Source organism: Podarcis filfolensis, assembly GCF_964270895.1.
Source record: "Podarcis filfolensis genome assembly, chromosome: 4".
In the NCBI taxonomy this organism is placed as follows: Eukaryota; Metazoa; Chordata; class Lepidosauria; order Squamata; family Lacertidae; genus Podarcis; species Podarcis filfolensis.
The window spans coordinates 37,656,231-37,673,141 of NC_139607.1; the positions used below are offsets into that span (position 1 = coordinate 37,656,231).

The following is a 16,911-nucleotide window of genomic DNA, read 5'->3' on the forward strand; positions in this document are numbered from 1 at the left end:
TACACTTGTAATAAAATGTCTCTTATGAGAATCACATAATGGCTTGCTTGTACTAAAACCAAATGAAATACATGCCGCATAATTAATCACACCACAATAATTGGCAAAACACCACACGCTATCTCTTTCTCTCATTAGCTTGGTAGATAAACATTCTGAACTCCCTCATAAGGACTTAGGCACTGTGTAAAGAGATCACTAATTATCACCACATTGGTATGAACTCCATTTCGTTCAAGCCGTTTTCTTCTGCTTATCTTGCCAAAGATTTTAAAAAACAACAACCTCAATTATGCTCAGGGCTAAAGGAAAAGAAGCAAGACAAATGTTTGCTAATTGTTCATATTAAATACACAAGGGAAATGAAGGAGTTAAAGACACATCTGTATGCAGATGTTTTCATTCTTATTTTATGATATGGTTAGTATGAGAAGGATAATAGATTTTCCATATTACAATAGAAATGCATCAAGAAAAAAATATCACAAAAAATAATTAATCAGCCCTGTTTTGAAGCCCCATATGATTATGCTAAAATTGCACAGGCAATATTAGTGCTCTGTTTACCTCTTCATATACAAATTAGATTTGACCAAACATTCTATGTACCTATGCTTTTAAACTCAAATACCTGGCTGGGTCAGGAAGGTAAATAATGTCTCCTTGTGAAATGGGCGTGGGCTCTGTTGGGTTCAAGGAAACAGCACCACTCCTTAAGAAACCTTCCCTGGGTTCAGAAAATCTAAGAAATTACTGGCTGGGTGCTAATCTGCTCTTTTTTGAAAAGGTTTCTGAGGTCCTTTTGAAAAGGTCATGGCCCGATCCAGGCTTGCGTGAATGAAATTGATTTTCAAAATCCATTCCAACCTGGGCTTAGATCCAATTTTTTGCACAGAAACTGCCTTGGTCACCCTGCATGACAACCTCTGTTGCAAGAGAGATGGGGGAGTGTGTCCCTGTTAATTCTGCTTGATCTCTCCATGGCTTTTGATACCATTGGCCATGGTATTCTGCTGGTGTGGCTGCTCATGTTGGAATGGCCAGCACCACATTGCAGTGGTTCCAGTCCTTTCTTTGAATGGTTGTATGTGAGCATTATTTTTTAGCCCTGTGGACACATGGGATGAGCCAGGAAGCCAGCTTGGTTGCCACAGAACCATGGAAAGCTCCTGGTTAGCCACTTGCATCAACAAGAAATGGAAATGAACGAAGGCCTTTTGAGCCCTCACCTCCAGTACACCTCTCCTAATCTCAGCTCCTTTTTCAAAAACTAGCATCTCTGAAAGGGCCAGTCCTCAGGCCTAAAGATAAGCATTTCATAGCTACTGGGACTGGTAGGTTACTGTGGAAGACGCTTGGTTTCCTCAGGGGAAAGTGCCTGTATGGGCCCTGGTTCTGGTTCTATGGATCCTGACCTTATGGCATCAGGTTTGGTGGGCTCCTGCATGCCAGCTTGGGAGTCACTGGTTACCTAAACACCAGCATCAGGCTCAGAGCTAGGAACCTAGTCTAGCTCTTCAGAAGGGGACTCTGTTACCTTAGTTGTGGCTGGACTCTAAGGGTCATGATAGTTCACTTCAATTTGTGGCTATCTGGTTGTTTACTTTACCGTTACCCATGATTAAACTGGTTCAGGGATACCTTGAGGCAACTATAAACTGAAATGGTTATTCATTCTGAGAATTTGGGCTTATGTTACTGTCAAAATTCTAATAATTTCTTATCTTCCTTCAGTTACTTTCTATGAACTTAAATTCAATCTTCTCCCATCCTTTGCTTTTCTCTTAAGAGACTTGTATTGCACTTATAAACACGTGCTGTTTCTCAAACTCTAGAAGCTGAAAGAGCAAGACTCTGGCATTTCTGTTTTTAGTTTTAAGGTGAACCTAAATATTAAAGCACACTGCTGATTACTTTGACACACTATACAAAGATCCATCACGCATGCTTTGGTACAGTGTGTGCCAAAACAACCTCCAAAGCAACATTCTGGATTTCAAATAATACATGCCAATGATCAGATAATAAAAAGGGATTATTAGTCTATGTTCTGATCAACATGACCTATTAACAGGATTACCATCAAATCCTTCCTGCTGGCTGCTTTCTTTTCTGCTTCTAAACTTGCTTCAGATTCTATTAAATTATTCCCAAATTTCAGTTTGTGAATGAAAAAGTAAAAGCTCTGGCACTGGGCCACATAATGAAAACACAGTGTGCATTATTTTTATTGCAGCGAACAAAGGCTTCTTATTGTTTAATGGAGTCTATTGGGTAGAACCTGGCCAGCATAGTTCTAATTTTTGTTAAACCACAAACAAGAAGTTTTCTAAGCCCATTTCATGGAAAACAGAAGGGAGACATACTTAGCCGTAAAACTTAAAAGAACTCTTTGTTGAAGAAGCTGGAGCCTTTTTAAGTATTGGCATTTTCATTATTTGTAATGAAATACTATTTTTCTAAACTTTTTCCATCTCTATTTCAGTCTCTCACATTCCACTGCTCTTTTGGGATTTTTAATTTGGCTGACGGACAAGAAAGAGAAACCCCAGGTACCTCTAAATGCCACTAACATGCCTGGCTCTGGTAATATTATCCTGATCTGAAGATTTGCCTATCTTGGGGATGCTGTCATAGAAGGACAGCTTTATGAACATAACCGGCCCTCCTTTGTTTTTGTGGGTTTACAGAATTTGGACATAAAATAAACAACCATTTTTGACCTACACCTTATATACAGGGTCCAGGCTGAAGCAATTTAAATATATATTTCCATTAGAACTGGCACAGCTGAGTTGAAGAAATACATGAAATGTCTTTCCTGTTCTGTATAATCAAGGGTGGTAGGAGGAAATGACAAAATTCTGTAAGAGCATTCATGGTGTGTGTGTGTGTGTGTTTTAATTCAGTGTTAGAAAACATTGGCTGAATTGGAAGCATTTAAATCATCTACAGGAAAATATATTCCCTTCCACTCCTCTCTGCTAATTGTTCCAGATTTTTCCACAGCTGTGTTCTGATTACGTTGCTGTGCAACAGACTGAAACAACTCCATTCTATTGGCTAAATAATACATGCTTTTCATAAAACCCTAAAACGTTTAAAAACAGCCCCCCTCACCATCACAAACGAGGCTCTGCAATGAGAAAGAGGCAGGCTGCTAGCAGCATTCAGTTTTCTACCATTCCTTTGACAAATTATACGGGGAATATCTGAGATGTGAGTCACCTCAGGAACTCCCATGTAATAATGAATTCACCCTGATTGTTGTTGCCAGCCTTGAGGGGCAAATAGCTGGCTAACAGATTATAAAGCAAGGAGGAAATTAGGGCAGAACTACATGCGAAAATAGCAGTCACATTTTGAATTTACCCCTCTGGTGTTTCTTCCCACCCATTAGCAGAGGTCAAGGATGATGGGTGGGGGTGTCAGCAAAGAAATGCGCAGCTTAATGTGCATGATAAACAGACAGGAGGATTTGAGACCAGGCTGTCCATGCAAATCATCATGTTATAGTTGCATATGCTGAATATTCACTCAGTGTATGTGTATGAACTGCCAGTATGAACTGTTCACATGGGGTGGTAGGGCTGGGGTACGAGAAACTTAGCCAAGCGCTGCACATGTTTTATTTATGGTTTTCATATATTTCATACGTGGAAGTGTCTTTTTGAAATGTATAGTATTCCAAGTCATTCTAAGAGTTATTTTCAGTCTGGCATGCACCATACTTAATGGTATCATCCAGATGATCACTCATGGCTTGTAAATCATGGTTTATAAACCATGTTTTATGAAGCTACAGATGAGCATCATGGCCACACACACCCTCTCTCTATTGTCATACTTCATGTTGAGTAACAAACCAGGATAATAAAACCAAGTTCTGATTTAACTGGTTTGGATAAAACTGGGAACTCTGGCTTAGTGCAAATCAGGTTCTTCATGGTTTGTGAAGCCAGGGATGAAGGCCCCAATGTGGCCACTGCTGTTGTTTTCATATTGAGCCAAATGGCAAAAGGAGCTGTTTTAAAATAAAAATTGTGTTCCGGTTAACGTAGCCTTTTCATTTCATCTGCAAAGAGCTGGTGTGCTTTTTTTAAAAATGGCTTAAATATCACTCATATAAACGACCAGAGGTTTCTGTCCTCATAGTAGCAAGTAAATAAGGTGAATTTAGCCTCCTATTGTGACTTTATGGAGAATAGGATGAAGTGATATATGAGAGATGCAGCTGTTGTGCCTTGGCAATGGAGAGGAATCTGTAAAATTAAGATCAAAGGGAAGCAACACATCTGCTTACAGTATGGCAGCTGTATCTTTATAATGGAAGAATTGCTGGGTCTAGGATAAAATTAAAAGGAAGATTATTTATATTCAGGTCATAAAAGATAAAAATTAAGCCAATGAGAAAAATATTGTTTTAAAAAAACAATAGCCTCACCAGAAATTAGAAAAAGAAAATGGCTACAATCCAGCCCTCAGGCAAGTGCTTTTAAGTCCCACAGATATCAGTAACACTTAAATCAAAGAACTTCACTCAGAGACGAATTCTATACGAGCACCAGGATTAACATGTGCACCAGAGATCAATTCTATATGTGCATCAGGATTGATATGATTATTAATATTAATTTAATATGAAGGTTGATTTAACTGAAAGCTGTGGCCTTCAGAAATGTGAGCCTCAATGATTCCACAAGATCTGCTATTTCAGAAATGCAGCTCTCTGTGTTCTCCAGAGATGAGCATTCTCAGCTGCTACTAGGCTGCAGTAAACATGCAAAAACCTGAACTCCCCACTTTGCAGTCAGGACTTCTTAAACGGTTGGTTACATACAACAAACACTGCTGTCCTTCATAGTAGGCACATATGAGGTTATGCCCTTTGCTGACACATGCTGCAAAGTATTGATATCAGCTGAACAATGGCTTCCTGCAATATATATTTATATAGTTTTTACATGTCAGTTAGTGAAGAATACCAGTCTAATAATAAAATTGCCAGTCCTGGACCAACACTACTTCTATTTTAAAATTTGCTTGTTTCTGTAGTTGCTCCCGGATGCAAACTTTGCCCCGGGATGCGAGCAGAAATCGCACGCCAGGGGCAAATTTTCATTGTGCGAGTAGGCAGACACCACTAGATGTCACCTATAGTGTATATAAATAAGAAGTACAGTTGTACCTTGGAAGTCAAATGGAAGTCCGTTCAACTTCCAAAATGTTTGGAAACCAAAACAAGGTTTCTGATTGGCTGCCAAATGTTCAGGAGCCAAAATGTTCGAGAACTAAGCTGTTCAAAAACCAAAGTATGACTGTATTAATAGCAGGATTTCTGTTTCTTATAGGAATTGTAATAATAAGAGAGAAGGAGCACAGATGGCAAATACAGTGGTACCTCGGGTTACATATGCTTCAGGTTACATATACTTCAGGTTACAGACTCCCCTAACCCAGAAATAGTACCTCGGGTTAAGAACTTTGCTACAGGATGAGAACAGAAATCGCGCGGCGGCGGCGGCGGCGCGACAGCAGCAGGAGGCCCCATTAGCTAAAGTGGTGCTTCAGGTTAAGAACAGTTTCAGGTTAAGAACGGACCTCCGGAACAAATTAAGTACTTAACCTGAGGTACCACTGTAGTTGTGTTTCCCAAATATGGCAACCAGCTCAGTGATTTGAACAGTGGTGAAGTTGTTGGTGAATATTTACTACACTGAATGCTTGCTAAGCTTTATCACCAGGGGAATGGCTTGGATCTGATTGAGAACAACCAAATCATTGATCACTGTACTTGTCATTCTGGGGCTGAACTGAGATACATGAGTTATTATAGTTAAATTGCTCAGTAAGGACTTGGTATTTCCTTCTCTCCCTGACACACAGCTGCAACATTCTGTAGGTCAAGGCCATCTATCTAGTTCTTCAGGTTTGTACTTTGAACTTGGCCCATTATTTGTTCCAGAATAGCACATTCTGGACCCTCCAGATTAAATAAACTTTCTCCAAGAACGCACAGATTTCTTATAGTAACCTGACCTTTCTCAAGGTATTCCTGGCTCTCTGACACCAAATGAACCATCAAGGTACTCAAGGGGTCCACACAAAAACAGAAGATATGTGACTCTTTATGAAATCCTGCCATAATACAGAACTGGAATGTGACACAACACATGGTAAATATGGAATTCATTTTCCTATTCCCGGGGAGCCCTGTCCACACCAATCCATCTATTGCAGAACCTTTGTGTACCACCTTCTAGGATACTTAGCTCATACTAGAATCTGGTGAAGCCCCTGGGTCTGACTCACCATTCTGCATGAACTCCGGTTGGACTTAGATCAGTGCTTCCCAAACTTGTGTATCCAGCTGTTTTTGAACTGCAGTTCCAACCATCCCTGACCACTGGTCCTGCTAGCTAGGGATGATGGGAGTTGTAGTCCAAAATTAGCACAAGTCTGGGAAACCCTAGACTAGATGATCCTTGTGGTCCCTTCCAACTCTACATTTCTATGATTCCCCGATGGTTTGGCATTGCAGGGCCAAAGCCTGTAATGGTGCCTTTCATGCTGTTTGTTGCCTATTATTACTTTTGCCCATATAATACCCCTTTAATAATAAATAAATATTATTTTAGGGATGTACAATCTGCCAGGTTCCTTTTCTTGAATGTATGGGAGGGTGCACTTAGTAGCAAACTTGTGTTTGTCATGTGAAAAGTGTGAAACCCTAACCCTAACCCGTGTAAACATGGTTGTGTGGGCTTTTAAAATTAAAATGTTACAGGAAATGTTGCATTTTCCTGATGGCTCTGTAACTAGAATACCAAAATTCTACTAGGTCCAATTCTGGGTAGCGTTTTAACATTGAACCTGAACACATAAATGACATATGTAACTAAAACACACGCACACAAGCAAATACTCACCTCCACATGTTGGCAAGTTTGAATTAATTTCGCCAAAAGTGTTTCCAGTTCAGTATTTCTCTTGATAAGGTTGGTGAGATTACTTTCCAAGTTTTGCTGTTTAAAAAGAAAAAAAGATGAAAAAGAAGAGCGATTTATTATCTTGCACCATTCTTAACTGTAATTAAATACAGTACATACATGGAAAAGCATTCAAGATCACACTAAATCAGTCTAAAGTTGGGCACTGTTGCACTGTTGGATGTAGCACATAAGTGGACTCAGTTTTAGCCAAGAATGTATAAAATACTGGGCACCAGACATGGTTAAACTAGGTTACTGACAGAAGGAACACTTCCATTGACTTCAAATTAGTCAAATACGTTGCCCTGTACACAGATGGTAAAAATCTGTGGATAATAAATACATGGAGTGGAGAGTGGGATTCTGCTTTCTGTAGAATTCCAACCTCTGCATTTCAGTTTGACTATCGCTTAGGCATATTCAAGGGACGCGGGTGGTGCTGTGGTCTAAACCACAGCGCCTAGGGCTTGCCAGTCAGAAGGTCAATGGTTTGAAACCCCGTGACGGGCTGAGCTCCTGTTGCTCGGTTCCAGCTCCTGCTAACCTAGCAGTTCGAAAGCACGTCAAAGTGCAAGTAGATAAATAGGTACCACTCCGGTGGGAAGGTAAACGGCGTTTCCGTGCACTGCTCTGGTTCGCCAGAAGTGGCTTAGTCATGCTGGCCACATGACCCAGGAGCCGTACGCTGGCTCCCTCGGCCAGTAAAGCGAGATGAGTGCCACAACCCCAGAGTCGGCCATGACTGGACCTAACAGTCAGGGGTCCCTTTACCTTTAGGCATTTTCAGGATACAGGCTCTTTTCGTGAGATCCAAACCTTGTGACAGCCAGGGTCTATGATGGTATGTAGGGTCTTCGCAGACTCCCAGATGAATGCATGTATAGGTCAGGAGCAGAAATAGTCTGCACAGTCCTAACTGTCTCCCTTCAGATGTTCCCTGAAAAGGACTACACATCTGAATCATTCGTAGACATACATAATGATCCTTATTAGCTTTCACCTGGGCACATGAATGGGTACGTCACTGCTTGCCATTGTAAGGGACCCTGGCACTAGGTGATGAAAGAGCTGCCCAGAGTCAGAGCAGAGAATATCGAGCCAGGTGGACAAATATTCTAGCCTGGTATGATATGGCGGCTTCCCACATCCCTGTTTATTTTATAAATGCCCTTGAGGTCGAGACCTTTGAAAACTTTTATTTTTGAAGCAGTTCACTGGAAAATCTGCTAAAAACGTAATGTGTTTATTGTGTTTCTCTCTGGGAAAGCATACTATCTGCTTATCTGCCAAGGACTGAGGATAATACAAAGAATTAACTAGATTAAATGCCAAAACCACACAATTAAAAAAACATAACTCACCACAAAAATCATGTTTGATTTACACTTGACTTTTTTTTAAAGAATGCTTTATTGATAATTTATTTCACTTATTATATTAAATTCAGATGTTTGCTCAATGTTATCATATGGAGGTACCATTTACCTTGATATATCGATTCTGCTGATAGCAATTTGTGGTATGCATCCTGTTATGACTCATAAAATGGTTTCTTACGCTTCTACATTTAAATTCTCCTATTCTTCAAGGAACTACATGCTCATACATCATAGCATAGGAGCACAGGAGCCAACTTCTAGTGGCTGAAGGGTCTTTGCCCCCCTCCCAATAAAATATTTGAGGGAGCTGGGCCTTCCCAAAACTGATGGGCATTGTCATTCAAATGGTGTGTGCGCACTGTGTCATGTGATTGATTATGCAAGGCGGAGCTTAACCCCCCGCATCATAGCCCTCTACCCTTTTTATCCTCATAATAAGGGCAAGGTCGGTTAGGCTGAGAAATATTGATTAGTTTACTGGCAACTTCCTGGTCTGATATTCTAACCATTACACAACACTGATCTTCATTTGATGTTCTTAGTCCAATTCCTTTCAGACATGAAAATAAATGGCTTTGTTGGATTGTTTGGGTGTTGGATTCAGATTTCCCCTTCCCCTTAGAACATGATACTAGAAAACATAAATATCCACCCCAGGGCAATAGTTGTTGCTGTTCTTTATTATCTTGCCTTCCCCCCAAAACCAAGACTTCAGGCAGCTCATGAAAATTAAGCACAATTAAAGTAAAATAAATAAAACACAATTAGCTAAAAACATTAAAAATTCACTAATAAAAAAGCAATTAAACTATCTGTGGAATTAAAACCACGAATAATGCGGTACTAATTTTAAAAAGATTTTTAAAATATTTAATTTGGATTAATATGACAGCTAGACCACCTTTTTGCAGCATTCCCCTGTTAAATGAAATTATAAGAGGAGGGCTTTTAAAATTCCTAATAAGAAAAAGGATGATACTCATCACGCCCAACATTTTTTCCCTACTGAAAGGAGTTCAGTGTCCTTTCAGTTCATTGCTGTATCACCGGTAATTTAATCTGTTTCTTTTACTAATGGAATTCCTTTCTCCCAAGCGCCCATTTTCCTAGAATTTTTTTTTTTAATTCCTTTATGTTCCTCTAGTTCTTTGGCTAGCATTTACTCCTTTTTGTAGAACAGAATTCTTTTGTTTCTTGCTCCATTTTAGGTATACTCTCTGTGTATTGCACTGCTAGTACTTTTTTCTGTTTCCCTTTTGGATAGAAGTTTTGGATTTTCTTTGACTCTTAAATCAAATAGTACTTTCAACTGAGGTGCTGCTTTGCACTGACATGACTCTAACCCACAATCTAAAGAAGCAGTGTGAAAGAAAGCAAGATACGGTCATAAAGTGTTGAAAGGTTGGGCATACTTTTTCTAAAAGTAAATAAATAGATCTGTTAGCACAGTTATTTGATGTCTGCACCACAGCAGGTGTCTAGTGTGTTTTATAATCACTCTGTATATTTTATTAACTGATGATTTGCTTGTCCATTTTTCATAATGTGTAAATGTGTGGTTTTGTTTTTGCAAACCACTTTGAGCTTTTTTTTTTTTTTTTACAATCAAACAGTATATGTTATGAAACAAATATGAAACAAATAAATAATCGTTTTCATTCAACTATTTGTGCACTGATGTGTCAAACAAGTCCACTGTGCCATATCAGCAATGGAGCTGGAGTTAACTGCCTAGTCATGGTTAATTCTGTTGTTACTTCCCTCCTAAAGTATGATTTTTAGAATTCTTCGCAGATAGATTTTGAAATTTTGCTTATTCTTTGTCCATCCCATTGTTCCCTGCCTCACTCCTAAAGAATTACTTGGAAGAAACCATTTCCTTGGGGGAGAAAGAAAGGCATTTATTTTAGTTCTGGAAGAGACTGGGATTATTAGATGCAGAAGTTACCTTCCCTATATTTCTTATCTACTATTTTATTTATTTAATACCTCATCTCTCAGTCTGGCAGACCCATGTGGATGCTTACAATCCCATCCACTGTTTCACAGCTGCCAACATCCACTCGGAGGCTATAGCATATATAATACTAAACCTCTGGAACAATTAATAGCAAGCCAGATTTCAGGAAAAAGGATTTTAGGAGTGCTGAGAATGAAAATCAGCAACTGTAGATTACTTCCATTCCTATCTTCTGTTGATATAATGTGAATCAGCCCTGAAGACTTCTGTTTGAGTACTTGTTCACATCTTAACTATCAAAGTCTCCTTCATAATACTCATGTGAAACACCTAGATAAAGAACAGCCAAAATTGTGTGGCCTCCACATGCTGTTGGATTACAATACTCATAATCTCTAACCATAGACCAGGGTTTCCCAGACTTGCGTCTTCAGCTGTTTTTGCACAACAACTCCCATCATCCCTAGCTAGCCTGACCAGTGGTCAGGGATAATGGGAACTGTAGTCCAAAAACAGCTGGAGATCCAAGTCTGGGAAACCCTGCTAGCTGGAGTTCATTGACTTGTCATCCAAACACATATGGAAGGCGTCACATTGGCTACTCCACACTAGATTTTTGAACGATACCTTCCACAATATGTATATAAAGTTTTGGGCATCATTTATAGATTCTTTGATCAAACCCTTAAGATTAAAATGTTCTGTTGCAGCATCTTCTATTTTTATATGTGAGATTCATAGGACAGAGAAGCTAAATTAGGCCCTGCTTCAGAGATAAGAAGGGTGGCTACGAAGGACTAGAGTGATTACATGAACAAATGTTTTTTAAAACTATGATTTATTATATTTTAATCGAGCCCTTTGACGGTGAATATTGGGCCTGGAGGTGTATAATTCTGAAGGATTTCGGCTCTCTGTAGTCGTTCTTTTACGGAACAGCTATCTGCATCTTTTGCAGAGGGTCAATTTAGGCCAAGCCTCAAATGCCTAAAGCTTAATATTAGAGATGCTGAGGGACAATAACACTGTTGATGTTGATATGGCTAATAATAGAAGATGCCTTGGCAGTTCAAAGGAAAAACACAATAAGAAACCATGGAGTGGATTAACTGGCCAGGACTAGTTTTTAAAAATTTAAAATATAATACAAAATAACCTTCAGTCTCAATGCTTTTATCATTTAATGTTTTCTGTTTAAATTAATACATATTCTATTATCCTGATTTTTCTTATTAAAACTTACATGTAAAATACAAGAGTAGCAGAGGAGATGAAGAGATTAAACCATGAGCAGAACACAGAATTCTTTTCCTGGACGTTTCTAGCATGCTTTATAAGTTCTTTAAAGTTACATTATCTTCATCAAAAAAAGACTGTTTCTGCTTAATGTCTTTCCCCTGCCCAAAACAGTTATTTCTCTGATCCTTGACCTCAACATAGAAAAACCAGACAGCAATTTTGAACTGTCCTCAGGCTTTTTGCCTGTTTCATTGGTCCTCTGCCTCCTTAATCACATATACAATTCCCCCATCAGTTAATTCATCCGTAACAAGTAATATACATTCATTATCCTACCCTACACAATCAGATTCTAACACAAGTGAATACCTGCATAACTCAGAGAAGACAAGTATGTTGTCCATCTAGAAGAAAAGTGTGAAATCACTACAAATCAATAGACACACAGAGAAAAGTTTTAAGTATAATCATTGCTAAAAATTAACTGTATAGACCGGCCTACAGTATTTATGCAACATATAATTAATGCCTTTTAGGTGATGAACGAATTGCCTATGTGGTAGCTAAAATTTAATCACACCGTCTTTAAAGTTTAAGCCATAGTGTGGCATTCCAGGGGCAATTAAACTGGCACAGGTGTTTGAGGAAGATGCTGGAAGGCTAAACAGATTATAATGGAGTACTTTTCCTCTACTACTCTTAAAAGCATCAACATAATCTAGGAACCATCAGAGCACCTAAAATTTTGTCTGCCTCAACATTGCAATTCATGTATGTGGAAAGTGCCCTGAACAAAAACACTCCATTGGGATGGAGGTGTCTGACATGCACGTCACATTTAGGCAACCTCTATCTGACCCCATTGGTATTGACATATTCATTCCTACTGATTTAAATAAATGGGTCTGTTCTAAACTTGACTAATTCTGGATCCAACCTTATAATCATCCTAAGCTCAGACAGACAATGGGGAGTTGAAGTTCCACTTAAGGCCTGATAACACACATATGCTAAGGGAAAAAAGCCCCTGCTTCACTACAAATTAATTGCTGTCCAACTCCAGAAGCTTTATTTGAATGATTATGATATATACAGTGAGACTGCACAATCTGTGATGCTGTAGCCTTTTAGTATGACTTCTCACACTCTCGAAAGCACCCCTTTTTTGTAGATTGTATATAGTTAAGTCTTTATTACCCAAACAGGACAGAAAATCTCACTAAGGATAATTTTCCTTTTAATAAAGTGAGGTTATTAATTCACCAAAGTGGGGTTGGGGTTGGGCAGAAAGGAAGAAGTGAAACCTAAGATTCAGCAGCTAAGATTCTCTGAGCCTTCCTCATTGCCACCAAAACAGTGAATGGAGAAAGGAACTGGGATCCCAAGGCACATATCCTTGGATTCAAAGACACATATCCTTGGATTCCACACAGGATCCTTCAGAGGAGGAAGAGGAAAGACCCCATTTGTTGCCTGAAAAAGACCTGTCATTCTGAAGATTCAGTAATCAAGCAGGTCAGAATACCCTAGGGAGGCTGCTATCATGCCTTGGGAGAATCAGGGAGGTGGGAATTTCTTTCCTACAAGAGGTGGGGATGGCCACTAACTTAGAGGGCTGAAAAAGAGAATAAAACAGATTCACACAGGATCAGGGAATCAGTGGCAGACCCTCCAAGTGTCCCTATTTTCCAGGGATGTCCCTGATTTAGAGAAGCTGTCCCAGTTTCTGAATTGATCCTGGAATGTTCCGCTTTTCCTTAGTAAACTATTTTCATTGGAGAAATATTGGAGGGTATGGAGTTATCCAACCCCTGAGCCATCTGAGGGCAATCCTGTATAGGGAAGGTTTTTTTAATGTTTAATGTTTTATTATGTTTTTATATATGTTGGAAGCTGCCCAGAGTGCTGGGGCAACCCAATAAGATGTGTGGGGTATAAATAATAAATTTATCTTTATGGAATGGGACGTCCCTATTTTCATCGAATAAATGTTGGAGGATAAACAATGGCTATTACCCCCAGTATTAGAGGCCACATGACTCTGAATACAAGTTGCTGGGAAACAGGTGTGGGACAGAGGGATATTGAACTCTTGTTCTGTTTAAGCATACCTTACAAGAACCTGGCTGGTCTTTGTGAGAGCAGAATGCTAGACTAGATGCGACTTCCTATGTACTTACAATGCCAGAATGTTCTATGTGTTGGCCAAGGAGGCCCAAGATGCACTTATTTTCCTTCAGCAAACACAATCTGAACCTCACCTTGTGGTCTCAGGTTTAGTGCAAGTATACTCATTCTGTTGTTGAGATATTTCAGCATGATGAGGGAAGGACACAGTTGCAATCTTATTAATGGAAGGTTTTGTGAGGAGGCATGGAAGGTAGTCAAGACCCCTCTATCGTCCCGTCCCCCCCGTAGTAAAGGCCCTCAATAATCCAGCATAACCTCCAGTGATTCATTCTTTAGTGTTTTCATATAATGCGTCATATAAACAAAGATGTATAAATATATATGAATAGCCATCTATTTATAGGGGGTAATTTGTCACTACCAACAAATTAAGGACAAGCAGAATAATTCTGAAGAAATGTCAACTTTGTCCAAAGGCTAATGCAATCTTTGCATTTGAGAAGATGTACAAGAATTATCTATTTCCTGAATTGGAGTTCTAACAAAGAGAAGTGGTACCTAACTTCTTTGTAGCGTGGGGTGTGTGTGTGAAAGATGCCGATCCAAGTACCTGGGTCCCACATATCCATGGGCCCCACATGTCCATATGTGTCCTGTTTTGCAGGTGAGAATTCTCTATTTGAATAAGTCTGGGGTGAAGAAGGAGTGTCCAGTTTGGTTTAAAGATGAATAACTATCAGAAGGGAGATGAAGAGCTTTGACATTGCCCACCAGCAGTTAGCAAACTAAGCAAGTACATGTTTACTTGTTTACAGTCTTCCGCACAATGATGAGACATACAGTATTGTAATCATTTGTAAATCTATATATATAAATTAGCAGATGCATATTTTACAGAAATACTGGCTCTCTCTTTTTTGGTGATACAAGTGGCCACACAAGCCTTTCATGCCCTCACATGCTACCACTAAAAACTTAAGATTGCTTCTGATAGCTAAAAAGGCAGTGAGTGTAATTCACTCAATACATGTGCAATACGTTCATGGTTGAGGTGGCGTGGGAGGAAAAATACCTCCCAGCAAATGACCTATAGCACTTTCTTCCAGCTTCAGCCCTCAACATTAGTCCTGAGGGAAGTTTCACCTGCAGAGTGTCTTAGAAATCCAACTGTACAGTGATAAAACCATGAATTCTTAAGTGTGTGGCGGTCTGGAGACGCAGGTACTTCAGAAGATTTTTAAACAGCACTAAGGCACAATTATCATCTGGTTCCTTGATACCAAGTGATCAGGAATACCTTAATCTTTTATTTTATTTTCTTTTTGTGTGCCTCTCATTATAGCTAGAATTAGAAACTGGGGTATTACAAGGCAGTTTGCAATGGAAACTTCACAGAAGTCGGAGTTTAATCAAGCGACCTGCATTTGTATCTGAACCTCTTAACTTCACACATCACTAATGGAAAGGGGCTTTTGCAGAAGCAGGTAAAAGATTGTTTTCAGAGCCACTGCATTTCTGCAGTGTCTTTGGAAAAGCTGGTATATAAAACCATCTGTCTACCCAACCTTCATGTATTTTATGACAAAAATGGGAGAAAACTTGCTCTTAAGTCACTCTATACGTAATATTACATACTTGCGATTAAAATACACCAACTTCCCTCATTCCCCTTGGGCCGTACACAAATCAAATAAACTAATATTGTGACAAGCATGAAGAGCAGCCAAGAAAGCCTAAGCAGTATATACTCCAGTGAATTCTGCAAGACAGCTGTGCATGTGCTCCAGTATTTATTATTTCCCTTTCTAGTGTTTTTCTGTATTTAATTGTGTTTCTAAAAGAAATATATATCTGCATACACATATACTGGAATGTACTGTGGTTTTGCAGAGAAGGAAAAGGAGTCCTAGTACAAACCAGCCAGAAGCTTTTTTTTTTATAAAAAAAAAATAGTACATTAAAAAAAATCTATTCAGGTGACTTTTCATGTATTATAATCACACTACTAATACAGAATGAGCAGTGGTAGTACTGGGTTCTGATCCAGTGCCACAGGTTCCAGTGACTACACTATGGAGCTTTCAGCACATATTTACAAAATAAAGACCTTATGTTCATTGGGAAACGGAACAGGGACGTCAGACCTGTGAGATCTATTTTGCTTTGCACTAGAGGCACACAATCTGCAAACTGGAGCATAGTCCAAAAGAATTAAACAATTCTAAACCCAGGAATTAGCTTTCAATATCAGAACTGAATGGGGCATGCATTCCTTTCACACAAAAGCCAGTCTTGGTTACCTTCCCCCCCATGCCCTGCTTTCTCCATTTCAATGATATAGTCTGGGGGGTGTGTGTCATTTTTTGCTGTTGCCACAGATAAACAAATGGGACTCAGAAATCCACGTGGTTCCAATTCAAAGCGCCCAGAGATCTACCATCAGATCCCGATTTATCTGCCTACCTCGTTCCTACATGCTACTTACCAATAATCAGTTAAGATTTAGGAATTAGTTGTGTATGAATTGGTTAGATTCCTTCATTCAAAACCAGATACCAATTAGGGAAATAAACAGCATTGTGCAATGAATAAAAATGTTCAAATGGCTTGGAAGAAATGTAGTAGTTCTCTATATTAGGGATAGGAAATCTCAAGATGTTGTTGGGCTCCAACATCCATCAGCACCTGCTGGCATGACCAAGAACCTGCTCCACAGGTGGCTGACCACCTGGAACCACACCTGCATTTTCTTAGGTTTCGTGATGAAAGAAAAATGGGATATAAAGGTAAGAAAATAAACAAACATCTGGAGGACCACAGTTCCCCATCCCTACAACACTGAGAACACAGTATTTCCATTTGTTATAAAACGCAGTTTGCATGGAAAGGAGATGGAGACTGTAATCTATATTGGTGCATGTGAATACAAAACTAGGGAGGTGATACAAAAAGGCTGGTTAAAAAGGGGTGGTTTTTGTATTTGGGGAATCTCTCCCCAAAAGACAAACAAGTTTTATCCAAAATCATACAAACATTTGATTGAAAGCCTCTGAAGCTGAAGGAATAATTTATTTCAAATTTTTATTTTTATTTAGATCAGTTCTATGGAAAAGTAAGTACTACACCAAGAATGTTATCTAGTTCTTGTTGCCCTTGCAATTGAAGGACACTGTGTTCTCCATCACTATTCTGATTATATGGTCTGCTTCAT

The 16,911-nt window shown here is 39.2% G+C and overlaps 1 protein-coding gene across 5 annotated transcripts in view; it reads right to left on the minus strand.

The window, feature by feature from the left end:
- Window positions 1-16,911, minus strand: part of MID1 (midline 1) — a 267,098-nt gene that overhangs the window by 21,357 nt on the left and 228,830 nt on the right. For all 5 annotated transcript variants that reach the window (XM_083612131.1, XM_083612132.1, XM_083612130.1 and 2 more), the window contains one exon: window positions 6,930-7,025. In XM_083612131.1, coding sequence (XP_083468257.1) covers window positions 6,930-7,025 — 96 coding nt within the window. The remainder of the gene's footprint in view (window positions 1-6,929; window positions 7,026-16,911) is intronic.